At 40.5% G+C, this 18,510-nt stretch overlaps 1 protein-coding gene across 2 annotated transcripts in view; it reads left to right on the top strand.

The window, feature by feature from the left end:
* Positions 1 to 2,863: 2,863 nt before the first annotated feature.
* nlrc5 (NLR family, CARD domain containing 5) overlaps positions 2,864 to 18,510 on the top strand; it is a 36,014-nt gene continuing 20,367 nt past the window's right edge. The window contains exons 1-17 of one of the 2 annotated variants that reach the window (XM_084936223.1): positions 2,864 to 2,987; positions 3,736 to 4,085; positions 5,240 to 5,290; positions 7,054 to 7,122; positions 7,852 to 8,037; positions 8,237 to 8,391; positions 8,945 to 9,076; positions 9,420 to 9,735; positions 10,531 to 10,999; positions 11,167 to 11,329; positions 11,606 to 11,736; positions 14,759 to 14,984; positions 15,061 to 15,302; positions 17,653 to 17,736; positions 17,834 to 17,917; positions 18,020 to 18,103; positions 18,198 to 18,287. In XM_084936223.1, the coding sequence (XP_084792349.1) occupies positions 3,752 to 4,085; positions 5,240 to 5,290; positions 7,054 to 7,122; positions 7,852 to 8,037; positions 8,237 to 8,391; positions 8,945 to 9,076; positions 9,420 to 9,735; positions 10,531 to 10,999; positions 11,167 to 11,329; positions 11,606 to 11,736; positions 14,759 to 14,984; positions 15,061 to 15,302; positions 17,653 to 17,736; positions 17,834 to 17,917; positions 18,020 to 18,103; positions 18,198 to 18,287 (2,816 nt within the window). In that variant the 5' untranslated portion in view covers positions 2,864 to 2,987; positions 3,736 to 3,751. The remainder of the gene's footprint in view (positions 2,988 to 3,735; positions 4,086 to 5,239; positions 5,291 to 7,053; positions 7,123 to 7,851; positions 8,038 to 8,236; positions 8,392 to 8,944; positions 9,077 to 9,419; positions 9,736 to 10,530; positions 11,000 to 11,166; positions 11,330 to 11,605; positions 11,737 to 14,758; positions 14,985 to 15,060; positions 15,303 to 17,652; positions 17,737 to 17,833; positions 17,918 to 18,019; positions 18,104 to 18,197; positions 18,288 to 18,510) is intronic. The other variant, XM_084936222.1, reaches the window with a different exon arrangement.

Here is an 18,510-nt window from a genome sequence, read left to right as displayed (position 1 = left end):
TGTTTCTCTGGTGAGCATGGTTCAGGAGAGAGATCAGTTCAGGCCGGAGGTGCCACGTTCCACCATTCCTGCCTCCTAGATTATGATGATCATCTCACACAGGCCCAGAGAGCAGATGCTGCTTTGCTGCAAAAGTGGTTTGCAGATGTGTTCTCCCACCTGCCCAGCCATACAAATTTCATAGATTACCATTTTGAAATGGCGCCCTAGCATGACAATGCGTTTTTGGCCCAACAGGTTACCTGAACATAAAAGACAAGTTGCTTAAGAAGGAATTGGCTGCGATGCTTGATATGGGAGTAATAGAAGAGTCGCACAGTGCGCGGTTTGGCAAGGACGCCATAGTTTTTACAGTGAAGAAAGATGAGTTTATAGGGTTCTATGTTGGCCACTGCAAAGTGAATGAAGTGTTGCAGTTTGATGCTTATCCAATGCGCGGATCAACGAGCTCCTGGTTAGGCACATTTTTTTAACTACACTGATTTTAACAAAGGGCCTTCCACTCTGTGCGGTTTGTACCAAGTTGTCACACTTCCATTCAGCTTGTTCAGAGCCCCTGCCACATTCCAGCTCCTTATGGACCAGGTGCTGCATCCACGCGCTGCATATGCTGCCGCCTACCTGGATGAAGTCATAATCCACAGCATGTGCAGCGAGTGGCTGTAATCCTGGAGTCTCTGAGGCATGCAGGCTCACAGCCAACCCAAAAAGTATGCAGTTCCACAGAGGGAGGTACAGTATCTCGGGTACCACTTAGGAGTCAAGCAGTTGCGCCCGCATTTGGAGAGAACTACAGCCATCACATCCTGCCCGCATCCCAAGACCAAAAAAGAGGTGAGATGGTTCTTGGGGTCGACTGGTTATTACCAACGATTTGTGCCAAACTTTGAGGAGCTGACCAGCCCTTAACCAATGTCACCCGAAAGAGGGTGCCAGACCTGGTCCAGTGGACTGAGCAGGATTTGTGCATGTGATGAAGGCTCTCTGTGGGGAGACCCTTTTCACACCCTTATTCTGCAGACTGATGCCTCAAACAGAAGAGTGGGAGCTGTTTTGTCCCAGCTTGTAAGGGGGGTCAACTGCCCGGTTGTATACATCAGCTGTGAAGTGTCAGAAAGAGAGGCCAGATAAAGAAGGAGTGTCTGGCCATCCGGTGGGCAGTCGACTCGTTTCGCTATTACATCCTGGGACAGTCATTCACCCTCTGTTCAGACCATGCCCAGCTGCAATGGCTCCACTGCATGAAGGTGGTCAGAGGGCCCGATGGCGCCAGTGTCTGGCAGCCTCGCCTCTGTCAGTGCGCCCCAGGGTGGCTGTGGCTACAATGTAGCTTGCCATCACCAGTGTGTGAATGTGTGTGTTAATGGGTGGATTACTGGTTGTGTAAAGCGCTTTGGGGTCCTTAGGGACTATAAAAGCGCTATACAAATACAGGCCATTTACCATTTACCAAGGATGCCAATGCCAAGATCACGCAGTGGTATCTGGGTCTCACCTGTTTGAAGTTAAAAGTGGTCGGGGGCGCAGATGATCATGGGGGATTTCCTCTCCCACTGGCGTGGGGGGATAGGCTCTGCCGGATGGCTCCCTGGCCTCAGTCAGGCAATGGCGGTATGTGGCAGGGGTGTGGTCTGCTCTGCTGCAGAGAAGTGGTGGGGCAGTAGGTTTGGTGGGCAGTGCCTGAAGGCTGGTAGAGCAGTTGGGACTAATTTGGGTGATCAGTCCTGCTATTTCAGCTGCCAGCTGGGACCGGAGGAGAACACTATGCCAAGAACAAGCCAACTGAAAAGCTGTACAGAGCGATCGTGAAAAGTAATAAAAAAATAAAACACGAGTACCTAACGGTGTGTGTGTATGGGCCCTTTGTGGCACAGTTAATAGTTTTAATCATGTTTGGTACAATGACATTTTTCTTAGTTCATTATTTTTTTTGTATATGGTCTTTGACAAATAAAGAAAATGAAATGAAAGAGTGCCGACTAGGAGGTCAAAGATCAGGCAATGTGGTCAGGGTGGGGATTTTGAAGGACGAGATGGCTGTTGAAGTTCCTTTAAAACCCAATCACCGAAGTACTTAAAGAAGTAAAACTGCAATACTTCGTCTGAAAAAAGGTGGGTGACTGCAGCTCGTAAGCCTGGAAATGAGCAGACACGTGACATGTTATCGCATCTAAGTCCGCTTATGAAGCGCTAAACTTAAACTGTGACGTTTTTGACGTTGTAGAGCTTCACAACAGAGAGATTTATAACATAATACAAAATATCTGATACTCATGTATTATAACAGGCACCAGTGTGTTTTGGATGATGTAAAATAAACGCACTATCCTCCCTTCAAAATCAGTCCATATTCATTTTTATATATTATTTGTGGGATAAAGAGAAATAGCAGCAGCTACAACATTTTGCCTTTGTTTAAGAAGCTCCTACAATATGTCAAAAGCATCTTGTCCAGACTGAGACTCTTTGGCAAAACACGGAATAGAATGGCGAACCGCCAGCAACACGCACTCCAAAGCTCTAGCTCTTCTGTAAGTAAGAAACGGGTTCGGAACTGGAATAATCCAATAAACTAAACCTGATTTTGATGCGCAAAGCAAGCAGTACTCACCCACCGGCCTGCCCGCATCTAATACACGGGATATCGCACTATTAAACTCATGGCATTTCCTGTGGTATGGTCATTCGCTTGCCATCAGATGTCTTGGGTGAAGCAGAACCCATGAAAGTTGCTTTAACACAAATTTCTGCCTGGTCATGCAGTCGTTTGAATGCCCAAATATATCATTCCTCCAGAACCCTACTATTTTATATCTCCTTTGTTCATCTGGAGGAGGCCAGCGTATGCCACTGACTTTGCCAATTTGGTGGAGCGTTACACGAAAACGAAACAAAAACTATGTAGCCAGCCATTCCATGAGTTTCGGTTTAAATGATAGAGACACTGGCTGGCCGCACTGAGTTGCAATCTGCGCCAAGTATTATTGGTGAGTCTTTATTTTATTTCTGAACATTATACTGTAACCTATGACGCAGACTTTTGTTTGTCCGCGCAGCCTGAGTTTGTTAGCTTTGCTGAGCTGTACACAATGACGCAGTCTTTGATGCGCGTTACCTTAAACGACCTCGCCTCGAAGCCGTTTGAGAACAGGCTCGAGACAACGCAGTGGACGTCGATATTTTTTTACATGAAAGTTTAATGACGAGAAAAAAGAAATGAATGTCGGTATGACGTGTCTACATAAAATAATAATAATAAACGTATAAAAAGCGCACACTCACACAAATGATTCCTAATGATTCAAACGTCCCTCAAAATCGCTTTTTTTCGTTAATAATGAGCGAAATTCACCTAAATTAGAGCACAGTTAACGCTGTTTACTTATTGGAGCACTTTTAGTTGTTTAAAGTGTAAATCTGTGAGGTCGATGGACACATAGAAGTATGTTTTACTGGTTTATCAAGGGCGTGTTAAAATGTTTCATGGTTTTTTGTCCATGTATGCCTCACTTTCAGTGAATAAAGTGCACGTGGTCTCCTGCAAATGCAATGGACGATCGCTTTGCTTTGTGGCTTTCTGTGTGATTATAATGTTAATGCTCACAGTGCTATATTGATGTACGATGATATGAATGTATGATTTGCATGTTTTCTACTTGCTTCCTTCAGTCAAAGCTGCATTTCACAGGTAAGATTGTGACTTTATTTGTGTCTCCCCCTCTTTATTTGTATCAGCCGATGGAGTCTGACCATGAATGAGGAGGTCAACCCTGACCATGAAAATGTGAACTCAGTCTGGGCTCAGGACTCCATTGAACTGTTCCACATCCTCAGCAGTCAGTCGCACTCAGTCATAATGGAGCTGTGTCAAATGATGCCCAGTGAAGCTTGGCGCCAATATCAGCTTGACCCCTCAAGCTCTTCTGCAGCAGCAAGGCCAGAACTCATCAAAACCATGTTGGATTACTTCAGGTCAGCCAGTGCTCGAAAATGCCGTAACTTCCTTCAGAGCGTGTGCTTCTCGTGTGAGAACATTCCCATGCTTCTGGAGTCGAGGCTCATGTCAGTGGCAGGATATGACAACAGTGAGTATAAACTGGTGTTTGTCCCGGACCAAAGCACTGCAATCCTCAGTCACTTTCACTTTGAGGTTTACTTTACTTGTCTGGGTCCTCTGTTCTGTCAAAACAGTAGAACAAAGTGAAAGGTAATTTAAAGCAGTCTTAAAAATAGAGTTTTGTTTGGTGAGCAAATGCATAATATACGTGTTTCGTGCATACAGTACCAGTTAAAGGTTTGCCTGGTGAGGAGAATAGGGTATAAGCACTGAGGTTGACATGGAAGTGGTTACATTTATTTGACTGTATACGGAAAGAACCCAAAAATCAACCCCACAGTACCCACAGCATCAGCAGTTTTCTTCAAAGTAACACACTATGACAGCATGAACTAACTTTTACTGTATTAACAAACTTGTTGAATCACCAAATTTAGTATAAATGGTCACTAATTTCTGTTGAATAAGGGTTGCTGTGCTCAGCTCTTAATCTGTTATATTTAGTCAAGTTTTAAAAAAAGAATTAGGGGCAGAGGTTTTAATTTATGGTTGCTCTGTAATCCGCACAGTAGCAAATGTATACATAGAGGTTCGTATATATTTGACCACTGGGAAGATTTATATTAAATAGGTTGGTTTCCTGGTACGGACCCAGCTTTTAAGTGTAGTCCACAAATTTGCAGTAGGGTTGAGGGCAGGGTTTAGGAAAGCAATTCCACTTAGCCGACTTTATTTATTCCAATGCTAATACGCTTATTCCCATGATGAGTGTATGTAAACTTTTGACCACAACTATAAATGTGGGGCACAGACATCAGAATTCCTTTTTATTGTACAGATTCTAACTGAAGTATTTTAAATACTATTACTATAGTTTTGGTGTTGCCTCAAGCATTTTTTATGAATATAATGGTCTTATTTTGGGGTCACAAATTTGTTAGGAGCTGCATTATTTGAGGTTCTTTTGTAGTTGGCATGATGGACTACATTTAGCCTTTCTAGTGTCCCTAAGTTGTCACTTAGATGACATTTACATAAAGCCATAGAGACATTTGTTGTCATGTTTTCACAGCATGAAGTTGAATAATACGTAAAATATATTTAACCATAGTAATTACAAATGTAACTATAGTTGTGCTTATCTGCATGGCTAACAGTGTGACTTTGTGCTTGAATGTTTAGCTGATGATGTACCATCTCCAGCCGCAGAGGACGTGTCTCTAGCAAACACAGGTAGACCACCCCTGTTTGCCACTGTCTCATATCTGTGTGTACAGAATAATTGTGTGGATGTGTATGTGCATGTAAAGATTTGTAGTTTTAGTTGTGCTTGACCTAACCTCTAAGCTTACTATAAATGCATATATTTGCAGTCTGCAGGTGATTTTCCATAATTTGGTGTTTTCTTTTTTGGTTTTACATCAGACTGACCACATTGGGTCACATTTCTCTGGCTTGTTTTGTGTGTTTACTGAGCACACCCAAAGCATCTTCCAAATAAAATGTGGCTCAGCCATAAGATCAGAAGCCAAGATTAAATGATAATGAAACCCAAAATGAGGCTCTAGATGAAATTCATCAGATGTTAATGTTTTTGAATTCTCATACGCTTTATTTTTCTAAGTAAAAATAAAGTAAAAGTAAAATTTAATCACAGTAGTATAACACAAAGTCAGTTAAATTTCGGGGATACCAATCTGCCCATTTTGGAAGGTTCAACTATTGTGAATCCATTTTAGCTGCTTTAGTGCAATTGAAAGTGACATGAGGTGCACTGGAGTGGCAACAGCAAGATGATCTCAGAAGAGGAAATAGTTTCGCAAGTGGTTTTGCAGACCATTGTTCTCTCCTTATACCTCTTGACTGACTCTTTTAGCTGGTGTCGTTGTCATTGCTGGAAGCATGAGATAGCACCTGCAGCCCATGCGGGTTGTAAGAGTTACTTTTGCTCCTCCAGTGTGCCACGTCAATATGTGCTATCACAAAAAAGTTTGCTGTGCCTTCCAGCCCGGTCTCAAGATACTAGAGGAGATGCCTATCTTGTGGAGTCTGTTTCTGACAGTTTGGTCAATGGAGGTTATTTTTTAGGGGTCTAGCTGTGTTCCTCCTGCTACTGCTGTTGGGTTGATGGCCTTCTAGTGCCCTGTCCTGCTCTACTCTTCTAATGGCCTGTCTCCTGGTATCTCCTCACAGTTTTGTAACTGTGCTGGGCGACAAACCTTTTTGCGATGACCTGTGAACCTTAATGGGATGCAGGTACTGTCTCAGGTAATCAGCAGTGACAAGTTCAACAGCAAAAAGCAGAGCTAGAGGAAAATCAGTCAGGAGGGATAAGGAGAGAGCAGTAGTTTCTCCATCACCTGCAAAACCATTCCCTAGTTGTTGCTGCTCCGGTGCCCCCTCACTGGTGCTTTACACCAAAGCAGGTGAAATAGGTTCACAATGGTTTGTACTGATATTTACCTGTGTTCCCTTCATTTTTGAGCAGTATAGTCTTCATTTATCACCCGTGGCTGCAAAACAATCATCACTACCCTGATGGTGACAATACCACTATAACCATTCTACAGCCACTCAATAGTTATGCCTCTTTCTTTCTCTTTTTAGAAAAGCTTAAATTAGTTTTTTAATTTTTCTCATTTATTTCAGCAATCACTTGTATTAGCTCAGTTTAGTTTACAGTAAAGGCTCAAAGAAAACACACTCAGGGGAAAAGTGAAACCAAAAGCTTAAGATTGTTGTAAATAGGTTTGCATGTATCAAAAAATGTACGTGACTTATTCGTTCGTTTCACTTTGGGATTCCCCCAGCATTTTATTTTTTTGCGTTATTGGTGTGTAGATCATTTCAAAACTGATAGGAAGGTTTAAGAGGTGTAGCTACAGAATATTTTAACGTCTTGCAACACACTTTATTGCATTCATCCTTTTTGTCATGTTATACTTTTCTGCAGGGTTTTCATGCACTGTATGTTTTCTGTGTCTTCTGTATTGCAGATGGTTGTGAAAGTTTTAGGCCTGCTGTAACATCTTTAGAGCAGCGGCTCGTCAAGCGCCCACGGATCGGTAGGATACACATGTGACTTTTAATTATTCATGCGTTACAGCTACATTCAAACCATCACACAAACCAACAAAGAGAAATATTTAATTCATTGATTTATTAATAAAAACACAAACAAGAGTTTATGATAAGAAACTAGGAAGAGTTAAAACACAATACAGTAAGTGTGCAGCTGACAGTGGAAAGACTAGGATCCATCTTGGAAAATTTCCAGTACCTATCTAGTTCTCACAATAATTAATCCAGCATGGTGGTATTGCTAATTCAGGTTAAAGTTTTAAAGGACTTATCACTTTTTTAGCACTCAAACCCTTTGCCTTATCTTGGCAGTAAAGCCTGTGCTGCCAAAAAAGCTCTGCCCCTTTGGCACATGGACCTATGAACTCTGTGGTATCTAGCATCACTGTGTTGGTGGCGAATTGTTTTTATGTTGTATGTAGGGGATAGGGAAATTGGGCTTACGTGGATGAGTGTTACACATCATCCCACAGATAATCAGTTGAAATTGATGAGGAAGTCTTTAGTTTAGCATTTAGTTGTGCTGCTTCATGTAGGTGAGCAATTATTGTACACTGCGGGAAGCTGATGTCATCAGAGCGGGCCTATGTCTTAGATATCAAAATAAGATCAACCTGAAACCCAGGGCTGACATTTTTAAGCAAGACAATCGCACTGTAAAGAGATTATCGGTGTTATTCACTTCTAACTTTTCTAATGGGTTCCACCCACAGATCACTGGGAGCAGTACATCAGTGAAGTAAAGAAATTCCTGCTGAAGAGATGGGAGCAACTCACAGCTGGCCTGGTGAGGGAGGTCCAGCTGGAGAATGTATGGGTCAGCCCGAGAGCGGCAAACAGAAGCAGAGACAGACCTGATCAAACCCCTGGCTCAGCAGACAGAGGGGGCAGAACACCAGGTCAGCAAGACTTCCTCTAATTGTACCAGTTGATGATTGGGCTTTTTTTAAAAAAAGGGATTTTTTGAAAAGCATCTTGTGGTGCACAAAGAAATAAAATCATAGCAGTTTTGTATGTTCTAAGCTTCTCATGTAAACTTACCTAATCATGAATATTTGAAGTCTGCTGCACACCTCACATCTTTCTCATCAAACTCAGAGCCCGATGGGGATTACGGGTATTTGGAGTCCAGAGTGCCGTTGGAGACGTTCCTCCAGGGATGTATGGGTAAAGTGACAGTTCTGGTGGGCCAGACTGGATCAGGAAAAACTCTGCTAACATCCTGTTTAGGACAGCAGTGGGCTAGTGGATTAGTAAGTTCACTTTTTGTCAACATTTATAATTATTTGCGTTATCAGACATGTTCTATGTTCATCTGTATGGCTAGTGCTGGTCTTATTTGTATTCAGAGGAATAAAGGAAGAGCCATTGTCCCAGATTTACATGCTAGTGTTATAAAAACATAGGACAGTTTTATTTCCATACTGTATGTAAAGGCCATATTAAATATACCTGACTTAAACTGGCTTTACTGTGGCTATCATTATTAGAGTATGCTGTAGGCTTAGGGACCATCACTGACCTTGCAGAGGTTGCAGATGATCCAAACTCTGCATTCTCATTGTTTATTGGAAAAACCTAATAAATAAATTATCAATTTGGTGCATTAAGAATAAAAGTAAAGATACTCCTGCTACTATCAGGCAGCTACTTGTTCAGCCATTTTTCCACTGCAAACTTGTTTCTTCTGGAGCCAGTGAATGCTTTTTACAACTTTCACATTTGTGGAACTACCTAAGCTGTGCAAATAGAATTTGATATGACTTTTTTTCCTCTGCCAATTGTTCTCCTCTCCATCTCATCCAGGGTCCTATCCCTTCATCCTTTCTGTTTGTCCTGCTGGAGTTTCGTCAGCTCAACCTACTGTCACACCCTCTTTCACTATCAGAGCTGCTTTTCCAGTACTACCCCCCTCCAACTGGGGGAGAAGATGCAAAGGTACGCACGTAATGCTTGAGTAATACTTGTTATAAAACAGTACATTTGTGATACTAAACATAGGGATGCATTTCATTTAAATCAAAATCTGGTTTGAGCTAAACCCCTTCATATAGTTAGTTATGCTTTGCATTCTGGGATGTGACAGAATATCATATCATATTAGTGGTAAAATGAATGTAAATTGAAGATCAGAGTTGTGTTTGTGTAAGAAAAAAAATGAATCCATGGGAAAATGGCTACAATTTTATGAACTCATCAGCTGATTTGGGCCAGAGTAAACAAACTACAGGTGTGAAATTCAACTGCTCCCACATTCTAAACGTATTCTTCATTTGAACAGAGAGCCATTATCGACTACCTCCTTACTAATCCAGAGCAAAGCTGTTGGGTACTGGATGGCTATGATGAGTTTCACAGCAAACTCAGCAGACAAGAAGTGCAGAGGAAACCGCTGCACTTAGAAGATCCTCTGCCTGTCGCAGACCTCATCTCAGGGTTGCTAAATCGCCAGATTCTTCCAGGAAGCACTGTGCTGGTCACCTGTCGTGTACGGGATCTTATAGATTTGGATGGCATTTCAGATAAAGTAGGCCATCTGCTGGGCTGGGACCAGGATGAGATCAAGGAGTATGTAGACAACTTCTTTGGTGCAAAAGGTGAAAACGTTATTTACTTGTATTTACATTGTTGTTGGGCTTTATTTAATTATTTTATTTGTTTTATTTATTTCTGTAAAGTTTTGAGGAAGTGTTGTTTTTGGCTCTTCTGTATTAACTTAAATTTTCTCTGTGGAAGTTGGTGCTTAGTATATATAATCAAGGCAATACAATTATATCAAGTTAGAAAAAAATGTAATAATTCACTTAATACTACTTTTTTGTATTAACTGATAAAATATGGTTTTCTGGACACCAGATTTCTGCTGCTTATTTATTTCTTGAAAACATCTAGCTCTCTCTTTCCCCACAGCCAAAGTTGTCTCTGATATTTTTTCTCACTTTCTCTTTGACTCTTTCTTGACACTTGTGTGCATTTTTTATTTTCTCTTCAGTTATGGTTGCTGTGGGTTTCAAAACTCACATAAATATCAGCCAAGTTTGAACTTGCATGTTTCCGACTAAACATTCTTTGTCTTTTTTATTTTACTTGTTGGCAGTAGCTTATGTAAATAACCCTAATCTGGTGTTATCTACATCTTTTGCAGTGCTATATTTGCTCATTCAGAACTGCAAACCAGCACCTGTATCCAGGTATAACTGGCAAATTACTAAAATTTAGACTTTCAAACTAGTAGAAATGAGTAATTTCCATATAAAACAGGATCTCATGCGAAATAGCTGCATTACTAACATGAAAAAATTGGTGTAAAAATAATAAATAAAATTCTTGTGCACATCTATCTTAAATGTATGTTGTCTTTAACTAGTTTGATCATCATTTACACCCAGCAGATGTAGCTCTTAGAGAGCAGGCAGCACAGCTCCTTTTCTCCAGTCGACACCTCCTCGCCATGTCTTCCATTCCTGCCCTATGCAACATCTGCTGCATCTGTCTTGAGCATTTACTGCTGCAGTGTAGAGATAAAGACACAGGAGGAGCACCGATGCCTGACGAAAAAGGAAGTAAGGCAAGGACAGATGCTCAGGAAGCAGAAGGAGCACAGATGTCAAGAGAAGCCAGAGGGGAGGAGGGCAATAGAAGAGGAAATCCTGCACAAAGGAAACAAGAGGATGGAAAAAGAAAAGGGAGCAAAGATGTAATAATGGATGGAACAAATGGCAGACCCCAGCTGACTCCCACTTCACTCCAAGTCCCCGCCACCCTCACTCAGGTCTACCTCACTGTTCTGGCCTCATTTCTTAGCCGAGCCCCTAACCACGGAGGAGATGGCAAGCCAAAAACTAAAAGATTTCTTCACAGGTAGAGACTGAGCTGTGAACTCACTCTAGTGTATCACCATCTTGAACATTATATTTCAAAAAAGTAAATGAAAAAAATGACTATTTAGAAAAGAAAGCACCAGTGTAGCAAAAAACGCGTCACGCTTCAGTTTATGGATTATCTCTGTTTTCTGTCTTTCCGTGCAGTGCTGTCACCACACTGACCATTCTGAGTCAGTATCAATCGGAGCTGTGTGAGCTGAGCCAGCTGGCTTGGAGAGGCTTAGAGGAAAGCAAGATACTCTTTTTGAAAGAAGAGATTCCACAGGAGGTTTTAAAGTTTTCATTGAAAATAGGACTCTTATCACAGGTCAGACATGAATGCATGCATTAATGTCCTCCTCATATCTGTGAATGTCCACAAAATCCTTGTTGTTGAGTGTTTGCATGCTGTTTATACTATTGATACTATTAATAGATTTGCTTAGTGGGCAAAAGTTATTTGTGTTTCCTTACAGTGGGCATAGATAGGGCCAGGGCTGTGTGTAGTAAACAGAGTAAGGGTAGATAAAGGTTGTCCCTTTAGATGACTTGTCATGTTTGTAACATATTATTAATAATAACATAATTACTTATCTGCTGTTAGGTGGAGCTCAGACGTCAGGACGGGATACTTGCCAATGCCTACTGCTTCATTCATCTGACAGTGCAGGAGTTTTTAGCTGCACTGAAAATCATGACTAGTAATGATGTTAATGACACACAGCTTAAGAAGAGGTAAGGAAGCCAAATGGAGAGAAATATGGGTGTAATTTTTAAGATGATTGCAGTGTTAAGACCTGTTTAGGTTATATAGCCCACCTGATGGAGAAACTACGGAGTCGCACGGCAGAAGCTCTGTACATTTGGCATCAAAACACGGTCAAGATGACCTGCTGAAGTTCTGACCAAGTATCAGAATTGGGAAGAAAGGTGATTTAAGTGACGTGGCATGGTTGCTGGTGCCAGATGGTCTGGTCTGGGTTTTTTTCAGAAAATGCTGATCGACCGGAATTTCCCCACATAACCAACTCTAGCTTTTACAGTGAATGGTCTGAAAAAGAGGAAATAACCAGTGAGTGACAGTTCTCTGGGTGAAAATGTGTTGGTGATGGGAGAACGCGCAGAATTCTTTGAGCTGAAAGAACAGAATCGATAATTCTAAGAACCACTTGTTACAACCAAGCTGTCTACAAGAGCATCACTGAATAAGTTACAAGTTGAAACAGATGTGCTATAGCAACAGGAGGCCACACCAGGTGCCACCCTGCCAGCTAAGAACAGGAAACTGAGGCAACAAGTCACAGGGGCTCACCAAAATTGAACAAGATTGCCTAATGGGTCTGGATTTCTGCTTTGACATTTAAACAGAAAGGTCAGAATTTGGTATAAGCAACATGAAAACACCTTTCTGAGTATGTCTGTGAAGGTTCTCAGTCATCCAGGTCATCGTAGTCAAAGGAGCTTGCAAGGAAAGCGTCTGGACTTCTTTAAGTTACTTGAAGACGTTTCACCTCTCATCCGAGAAGCTTCTTCAGTTCTAAGGTCAAATGGTGGAGAGTCCCAGATATAAACCTAGTGGGAGTATCCCCCCACAGAGGGACAAAAGGACCCCCTGATGATCTTCTAATCGCCTGAGCCAAGGTGTGAAACTGGGTGTGGGTCCCAATCAGCCAGAGTTTCGGGTGTGTTCATTGTGAAACCTGGCCCCACCTTATCATGCGAATTCCTGAGGTCAGATGGCCCAGGATGTGAGTGGGCGTTAAGGCGTCTGGGAAGGGATCTCAAAACTGGATTATAGATGGCAGAGAGTCTCTGAGTCTGTACCACAAATAATAAAGACAGTTCTGAGGGCAAAGGATGGGGTGGAGGTGGGGGGGGGATAACTCAAAATTGGCAAGGTGTACCTAATAAAATAGACAGATACTATTTTAGTCTAATGGCACATACACAGTAACCCCTGCACTTTACTCTCTCACTGGTGAGGGACAAATTCAAATTACAGATAACAGTATAACATTCACGACATTATTACACATTGATTGATTAAATTATCATCAAATCAAATTCACATCCTGGAAACAATTTTGTTAATTAACCAAGTGAACAAAATGTCCTAGATACGGTCACCTTTCTTGTTGCTGCTTTAGCTGAATGACGCTTCTGTGTACACCTGTCCTCCCAACTCGGTGCTGGGCAGTCTCTGCCTGGTCCCGAAATAGATAAGTTCCTTTCAGATCAGGTAGACACTAGTGTGTGATGGAGTGTTTGAAAAGCTGTGGAAATAAAAGTTTGTCGCCTAAGCTAAAAAGAGAAGCTCACACACACAGCAGAATCATGATGAATATATTGAAAGATTCAACAGTTAATTAATGAATCTCATTTAGAATATGTGGAAGAAAGCACGATGGAATTTGACTATGTAAAGTCACACGGTATACCAGGAATAACTCTGCCATGGAAGCAACCTGAGCTGTGCGAGTTAAGCACGCTACAGTACGAGACATATTTGTCCTTAGTCCTTACATCAGAAAAACACTGATGTAGGCATAAAGTGACGGCTCAAATCACACTGCGAGAGTCTGTGAGACTGTGCAAAGGTGGGGGCACTGAAAGTGAAATATGGCACAGCTGACATAACTAAGCAGCAGTCATTCGCTAAGAGGCCTCTTGTATGTGGCTACATGTAGTATAACATATATCACAAGCCCGGGTTGTACTCCACCACATGCTACTGCTTCCTCTAAAAATGACAATGCAGCTTCATGGATTTATTTATTCTTCTGTTAAAGGATGTTGTTTTTATCACGACTCATTTTAAAAGCAGGAATTTAATTGCATCAGAGCCCACAGATGCTAAGCTCCACCCTCTGACATCCAAATTGCACCCTTCCCTTATAGAGCTCATCTTCCATCCCCTTTTCGGCTTCAGATCCATTCTCATATGTCCAAACATATATAGACTTGAAGCTCCTTCTCTAGGACTTTTTTAAATAACTGCAGCCACGACACAGTAACTTGTGCTTTAGAGTATTTAAACAGGGGGTACGCATTCATTAATGACTTAAATCTTAATTAATTAATTGCTTTTTTAATTGCTGCAGCACTTAGGTTTACAACACCATGAAATCTATTCATACAGCTGTATTTTAATAAATCTCACATTGTTTCCCCTAAAGACTCACTACATTTTTTTGATGGTGTGATATGGATTTGTTCACACTTTTATCATATTTAGTTGACAAGGTGGATTGCAAAAAGGACCTCACCCATACCCAGTTCCTTAAATGATTAGATAACAGGTCTGTTTGCTCACACTTCCTCATTTAACCCTTTGATTTCACATGTTTCTGAGTGAGGTTCTGGAGGCCTCTGGTTTGAAATCAGTCAGGCAGCTGCAAAATGACTAGTTCAGTTCTGGCTTTGACGTTTTGTTGTGTTTCATTCCGTGAGCATTTGGGGAATTTAGTAAAATTAATGGACCTGACGCAAGAAAAGACGCAAGCCATTCAAACTGGTGTACTGTGCTTTCTTCCCACTCTGTTTGCTTTGTAGGCTGCACTGTAGAAGTTGTTTGTTTTTGTCCTACCTGTTAAATCTTAAAATAATATTATTTATTGTATTTCAAAGTATGCCAGGTCATATTATTATTATTCACATCTCCCAGAAGAGTGTTGAAACTGTCATCTGGACAGTATTGTAACATGCTTTAATTTGCATCATAATTCAGAAGTTGACTTTCCTCTCATTATATCCTCAGATTCAGTCTGAAAACTCGCTGGACAACCAAATCAGACCAGAAGACGGTCTTCACTGACTCACTGTACCTCTATGTTTGCGGTCTGGCTTCCTCACAATGCACTCCAGCCCTGGTTGAGTTAGCCAAGGTTTCTGGTAGAGCCCAAAGTTGGGTCCAGAAACGACAAGACCTTGTTCTGACATTGCTCAAAACCATGTGTAACAGTAACACTCTGACTGGACCAAAGGTAGAATGAAAAACAGGAAACAGATTTTATTTTCTGTCTCTTTGTTACTGATCTTTTATTTGCTATATTTTGCCAGATACTCCAGCTTTGCCACAGTGTTCAGGAGAGCCAGAACCACCAACTCGCCAAGCAGGTTTTTGATGTGAGACCCAAACTGGAGCTGCGCAACATCTGGCTGTTACCGAATGATATCGAAGCTCTGGCTTTCGTAGTTAATTCAGCCGATCATAATGACATCGGTCTGGACTTCGGAGCGTGCTCCATGGAGCTGGAGTGTTTAATAGTTCTGGCCAGGTGTCAGGGCATTCATAACCTCAGGTGAGGCTACACAGATGTTTACGAGTTACAGTAGTTAAAAAGTAACAAAAACCCTCCAAAAACCTACGTGTAATTTTTTTTAGCTAACCTAAATAAAACTAGCAAAAATAAACTATTAATTACAATACAAAAGTTTATTTTGATTTTGAGACAAGGGTTTTTATTATATTACTGTACCATCCTGGATATGTTAAATCTTACAGGTCAGCATTTATTTGAAAAGGTTTCACAAGGTTATTCATATGATATTTGTGGGAATGCACTATAGGAGCATTAGAAAGCCATCATTGTGACACATGAGAGTGTTGAAATGGACGGTGTTGATCTGTCAGAAATTATAAAACCCATGTTTAGCCCATGGACATGCAGAGAGAGGACTAGTCGCACAGCAGCAGTGAATGTTGTTGTTAATAGAGCTGCAGCTTTGCCTTTGACATTCCTCAGCTGACTGGCCACCTGTCATACAGTGACAGTGAATGAGCTCAGTATTCTTGTTACAAGAAGACAGAAAATAGTCTGGACTCAACTGCAAAAACACGACCGCTGATTCTTTGAAAGTATTTCTTTATCAACTCGAAAAAGAATGTTTTTCCACACAAGTTTGCACTTGCATGTCTTGAAGAGTGGGTGGGACAGGGCCTATCTGTTTAGCAAAATCTGTAAGCTGCATGTTGTCATGTCACATCGTGTTAGTCATCTGTTTATACTGCCTAATTCTGAAAGTTGAAGCATCTTTATTGTTAATTTTATATAATTATGCACACTAACATCTAATGTCTGTCTAGCGGGAAAGCTATCCCTCCTTAGTTGCTTTTCCTGATGTTTTCCTTGTCCGAAACAAGAATTTAATGACAAATATAGCGTAATCTGTACATATTGTGAAACTAAGATATCTTGGTATAAAGTTGCATTGACCATAAAGATTTCAGCTCAGACATTAAAAGTAAAGCGAGACGGTGTCTGAAAAAGTGCTGCAGCGATAGCTCATTAATGTGTGTCAAGGGTGCAAGCAGAACTTATCAGCTGCTCTCTACAGTTCTCACATAGTTACACCATAATTATTTCATGTGTATATTTTATGTCACCCAGGCACAAGTAAGCTATTAAACTAGATTTTTTTTGGGCAGTCACCCAACTCTTAATCCTAAACCCAGTACCCGGTTCTTGATCTTGACAAATATGAAAACAAAAAGAATACCGGCACATATTTCTTATTTCATTTTGGACATGACAAATAGAGACCACCCATACATAGAACCAGATGTGCTCCAAACACCAGAGAGCATACAGTGGGAGAGAAAGCATGTGCAAGAAAAGCCACCTGGAAGGCAGCCAATGAAAAGACTATTGAGTGACAAAAAAGTTGTTATCATCCACATGTAAAACACTTACAATACTGTTGGTACATGTAATAAACTATCCATCATTATATGATTTAGAAATGTGAAAATTATAATTCAGAAAACTGTTGTAAACCCCCAAACCATGTACAAATTATACAAGTAAAGCAAACATGATATAACCAGTGTTCAATCCCATCAAATTACCTCTGTCACGGGGATTTAGTTCCAGTTTATTCTGGATTACATAGAGTGAATTATTAACCCTGTAAAGCCTGAAGCATGGATTAATGCCAGACATTTGATTTTCTTTTAATTTGACAAATTGGACAAATGCTAACAATTAAAAAAATCAATAAATAAATAACATTTTCCATGTATGAGGTTTCATTTTTATTTATTTATTTATTTTTGTTGCATTTTTTGTGTGTGTTAAAAACACGCTGATGATATATAGGTCTCAAAATCTCATGTATCAAATATTATACAGGGTTAAAAGAGATTACAGGTTACAACTCCAAAGCTCCTATAAACCTTACTTTGGCTTTCAGTTTGTAGTCTGTGAATCTAGTTTGATTCCCTGCGTCACAGAAATCTGTCTCTGTCACCACCTCTTTAAGAAAGAGTTACCATTTTTTATATATTTGAATGCCTCCTTATTTAGTTGTTATGTTCAGACATTCACACTGACATTTAAACAAATAGATCTCATCTCATATTATGATTCTGGGAATCCGAATCTGTTTTATCCTCTTTAATTAAAATACTACATTCAAGAAAAGATTAAGCATTGGAATTTCCCACCTGGCGGCTTAGATAATAATTAATTTGTAGATAAAAACATAGCAGCATCAAGAAATATCCTATCAACTATAGAGATGCTGGTAAAAAGCAGTTTGTTTGTTTTAAATTGATGCTTTGAACTGATGTTTTTCTTTTTGCAGTTTCTAATCTGATGCTTCCTTATGAATAATAATTACTTTATTGTTATTCACTATGTGTCCTTACAGTTTTCACAGCCGCAAGTATGGGGACAAGTTTGCTGAGAAGTTGTCGTCTGTTTTGCCTAAATTCACATCCCTGCGAAAACTAGAGTATGTTTTATATCGTTGCTTTATTCCTGCGAAAAATATATTAAAGGTAATTGTCCCTTAACTACAATAATTACCTGTTTGTGTTTGTGTTCACAAGGTTTTCTGGTGCCAGCCTGACTGCTACTGGAGCAGCTAGTTTGGCCTCTGGTCTTCAGGAGTGTCCACACATCACTGATATCAAGTATATCTTCTGTTGTTCAATATAGTACTAGCTTACTGCTTGATTATCCAGATGCTTTTAATAATGCTGTGCTTAAAGTTTCTGCTCATTTTTTTTTTTCAGCCTAAGTGACAACAATTTGAGGGATGAAGGAATCAGTCGCATTGCTGAGATTTTTACCAAACTACAAAACCTTTCGAATGTAGCGTAAGTTCTCACATTTGTAATGCAAAGACTCGTCTGTACTTAACAATGCAGAAGACTTTGTGTGGTGATCATATGTGTCTGTGCTTCTTTGTAGGCTGGGACGAAACAGCACAACCCTGAATGCAGTCGACTGTCTTATTAAAACGATGTCTTCATGTTTGAACATCCAACATGTTTATGCAGAGTATGACCACACACACATGCACACAAAGTGGCGGTTAAGGCACAGTTATGGCACAGGGATTGTTGTTTAAATTAAATAAAAATTACACACATTTTAACTCGCTTCTGTCAGTAATGCTCACTGCACTATTAATATTTTCTCAGTCATAGATTTGAGATTCCTGAAATTCAAAGTAGCTAATTGCTATTGATAAAGTTATAATGACAAGACCAGATAAACATAA

This window comes from Perissodus microlepis, chromosome 7, assembly GCF_051167445.1.
Source record: "Perissodus microlepis isolate ML-2025 ecotype Zambia chromosome 7, ASM5116744v1, whole genome shotgun sequence".
NCBI lineage: Eukaryota > Metazoa > Chordata > Actinopteri > Cichliformes > Cichlidae > Perissodus > Perissodus microlepis.
The sequence above is the reverse complement of the archived record's forward strand: the minus strand, read 5'-3'. Positions and strand labels throughout refer to the sequence as shown.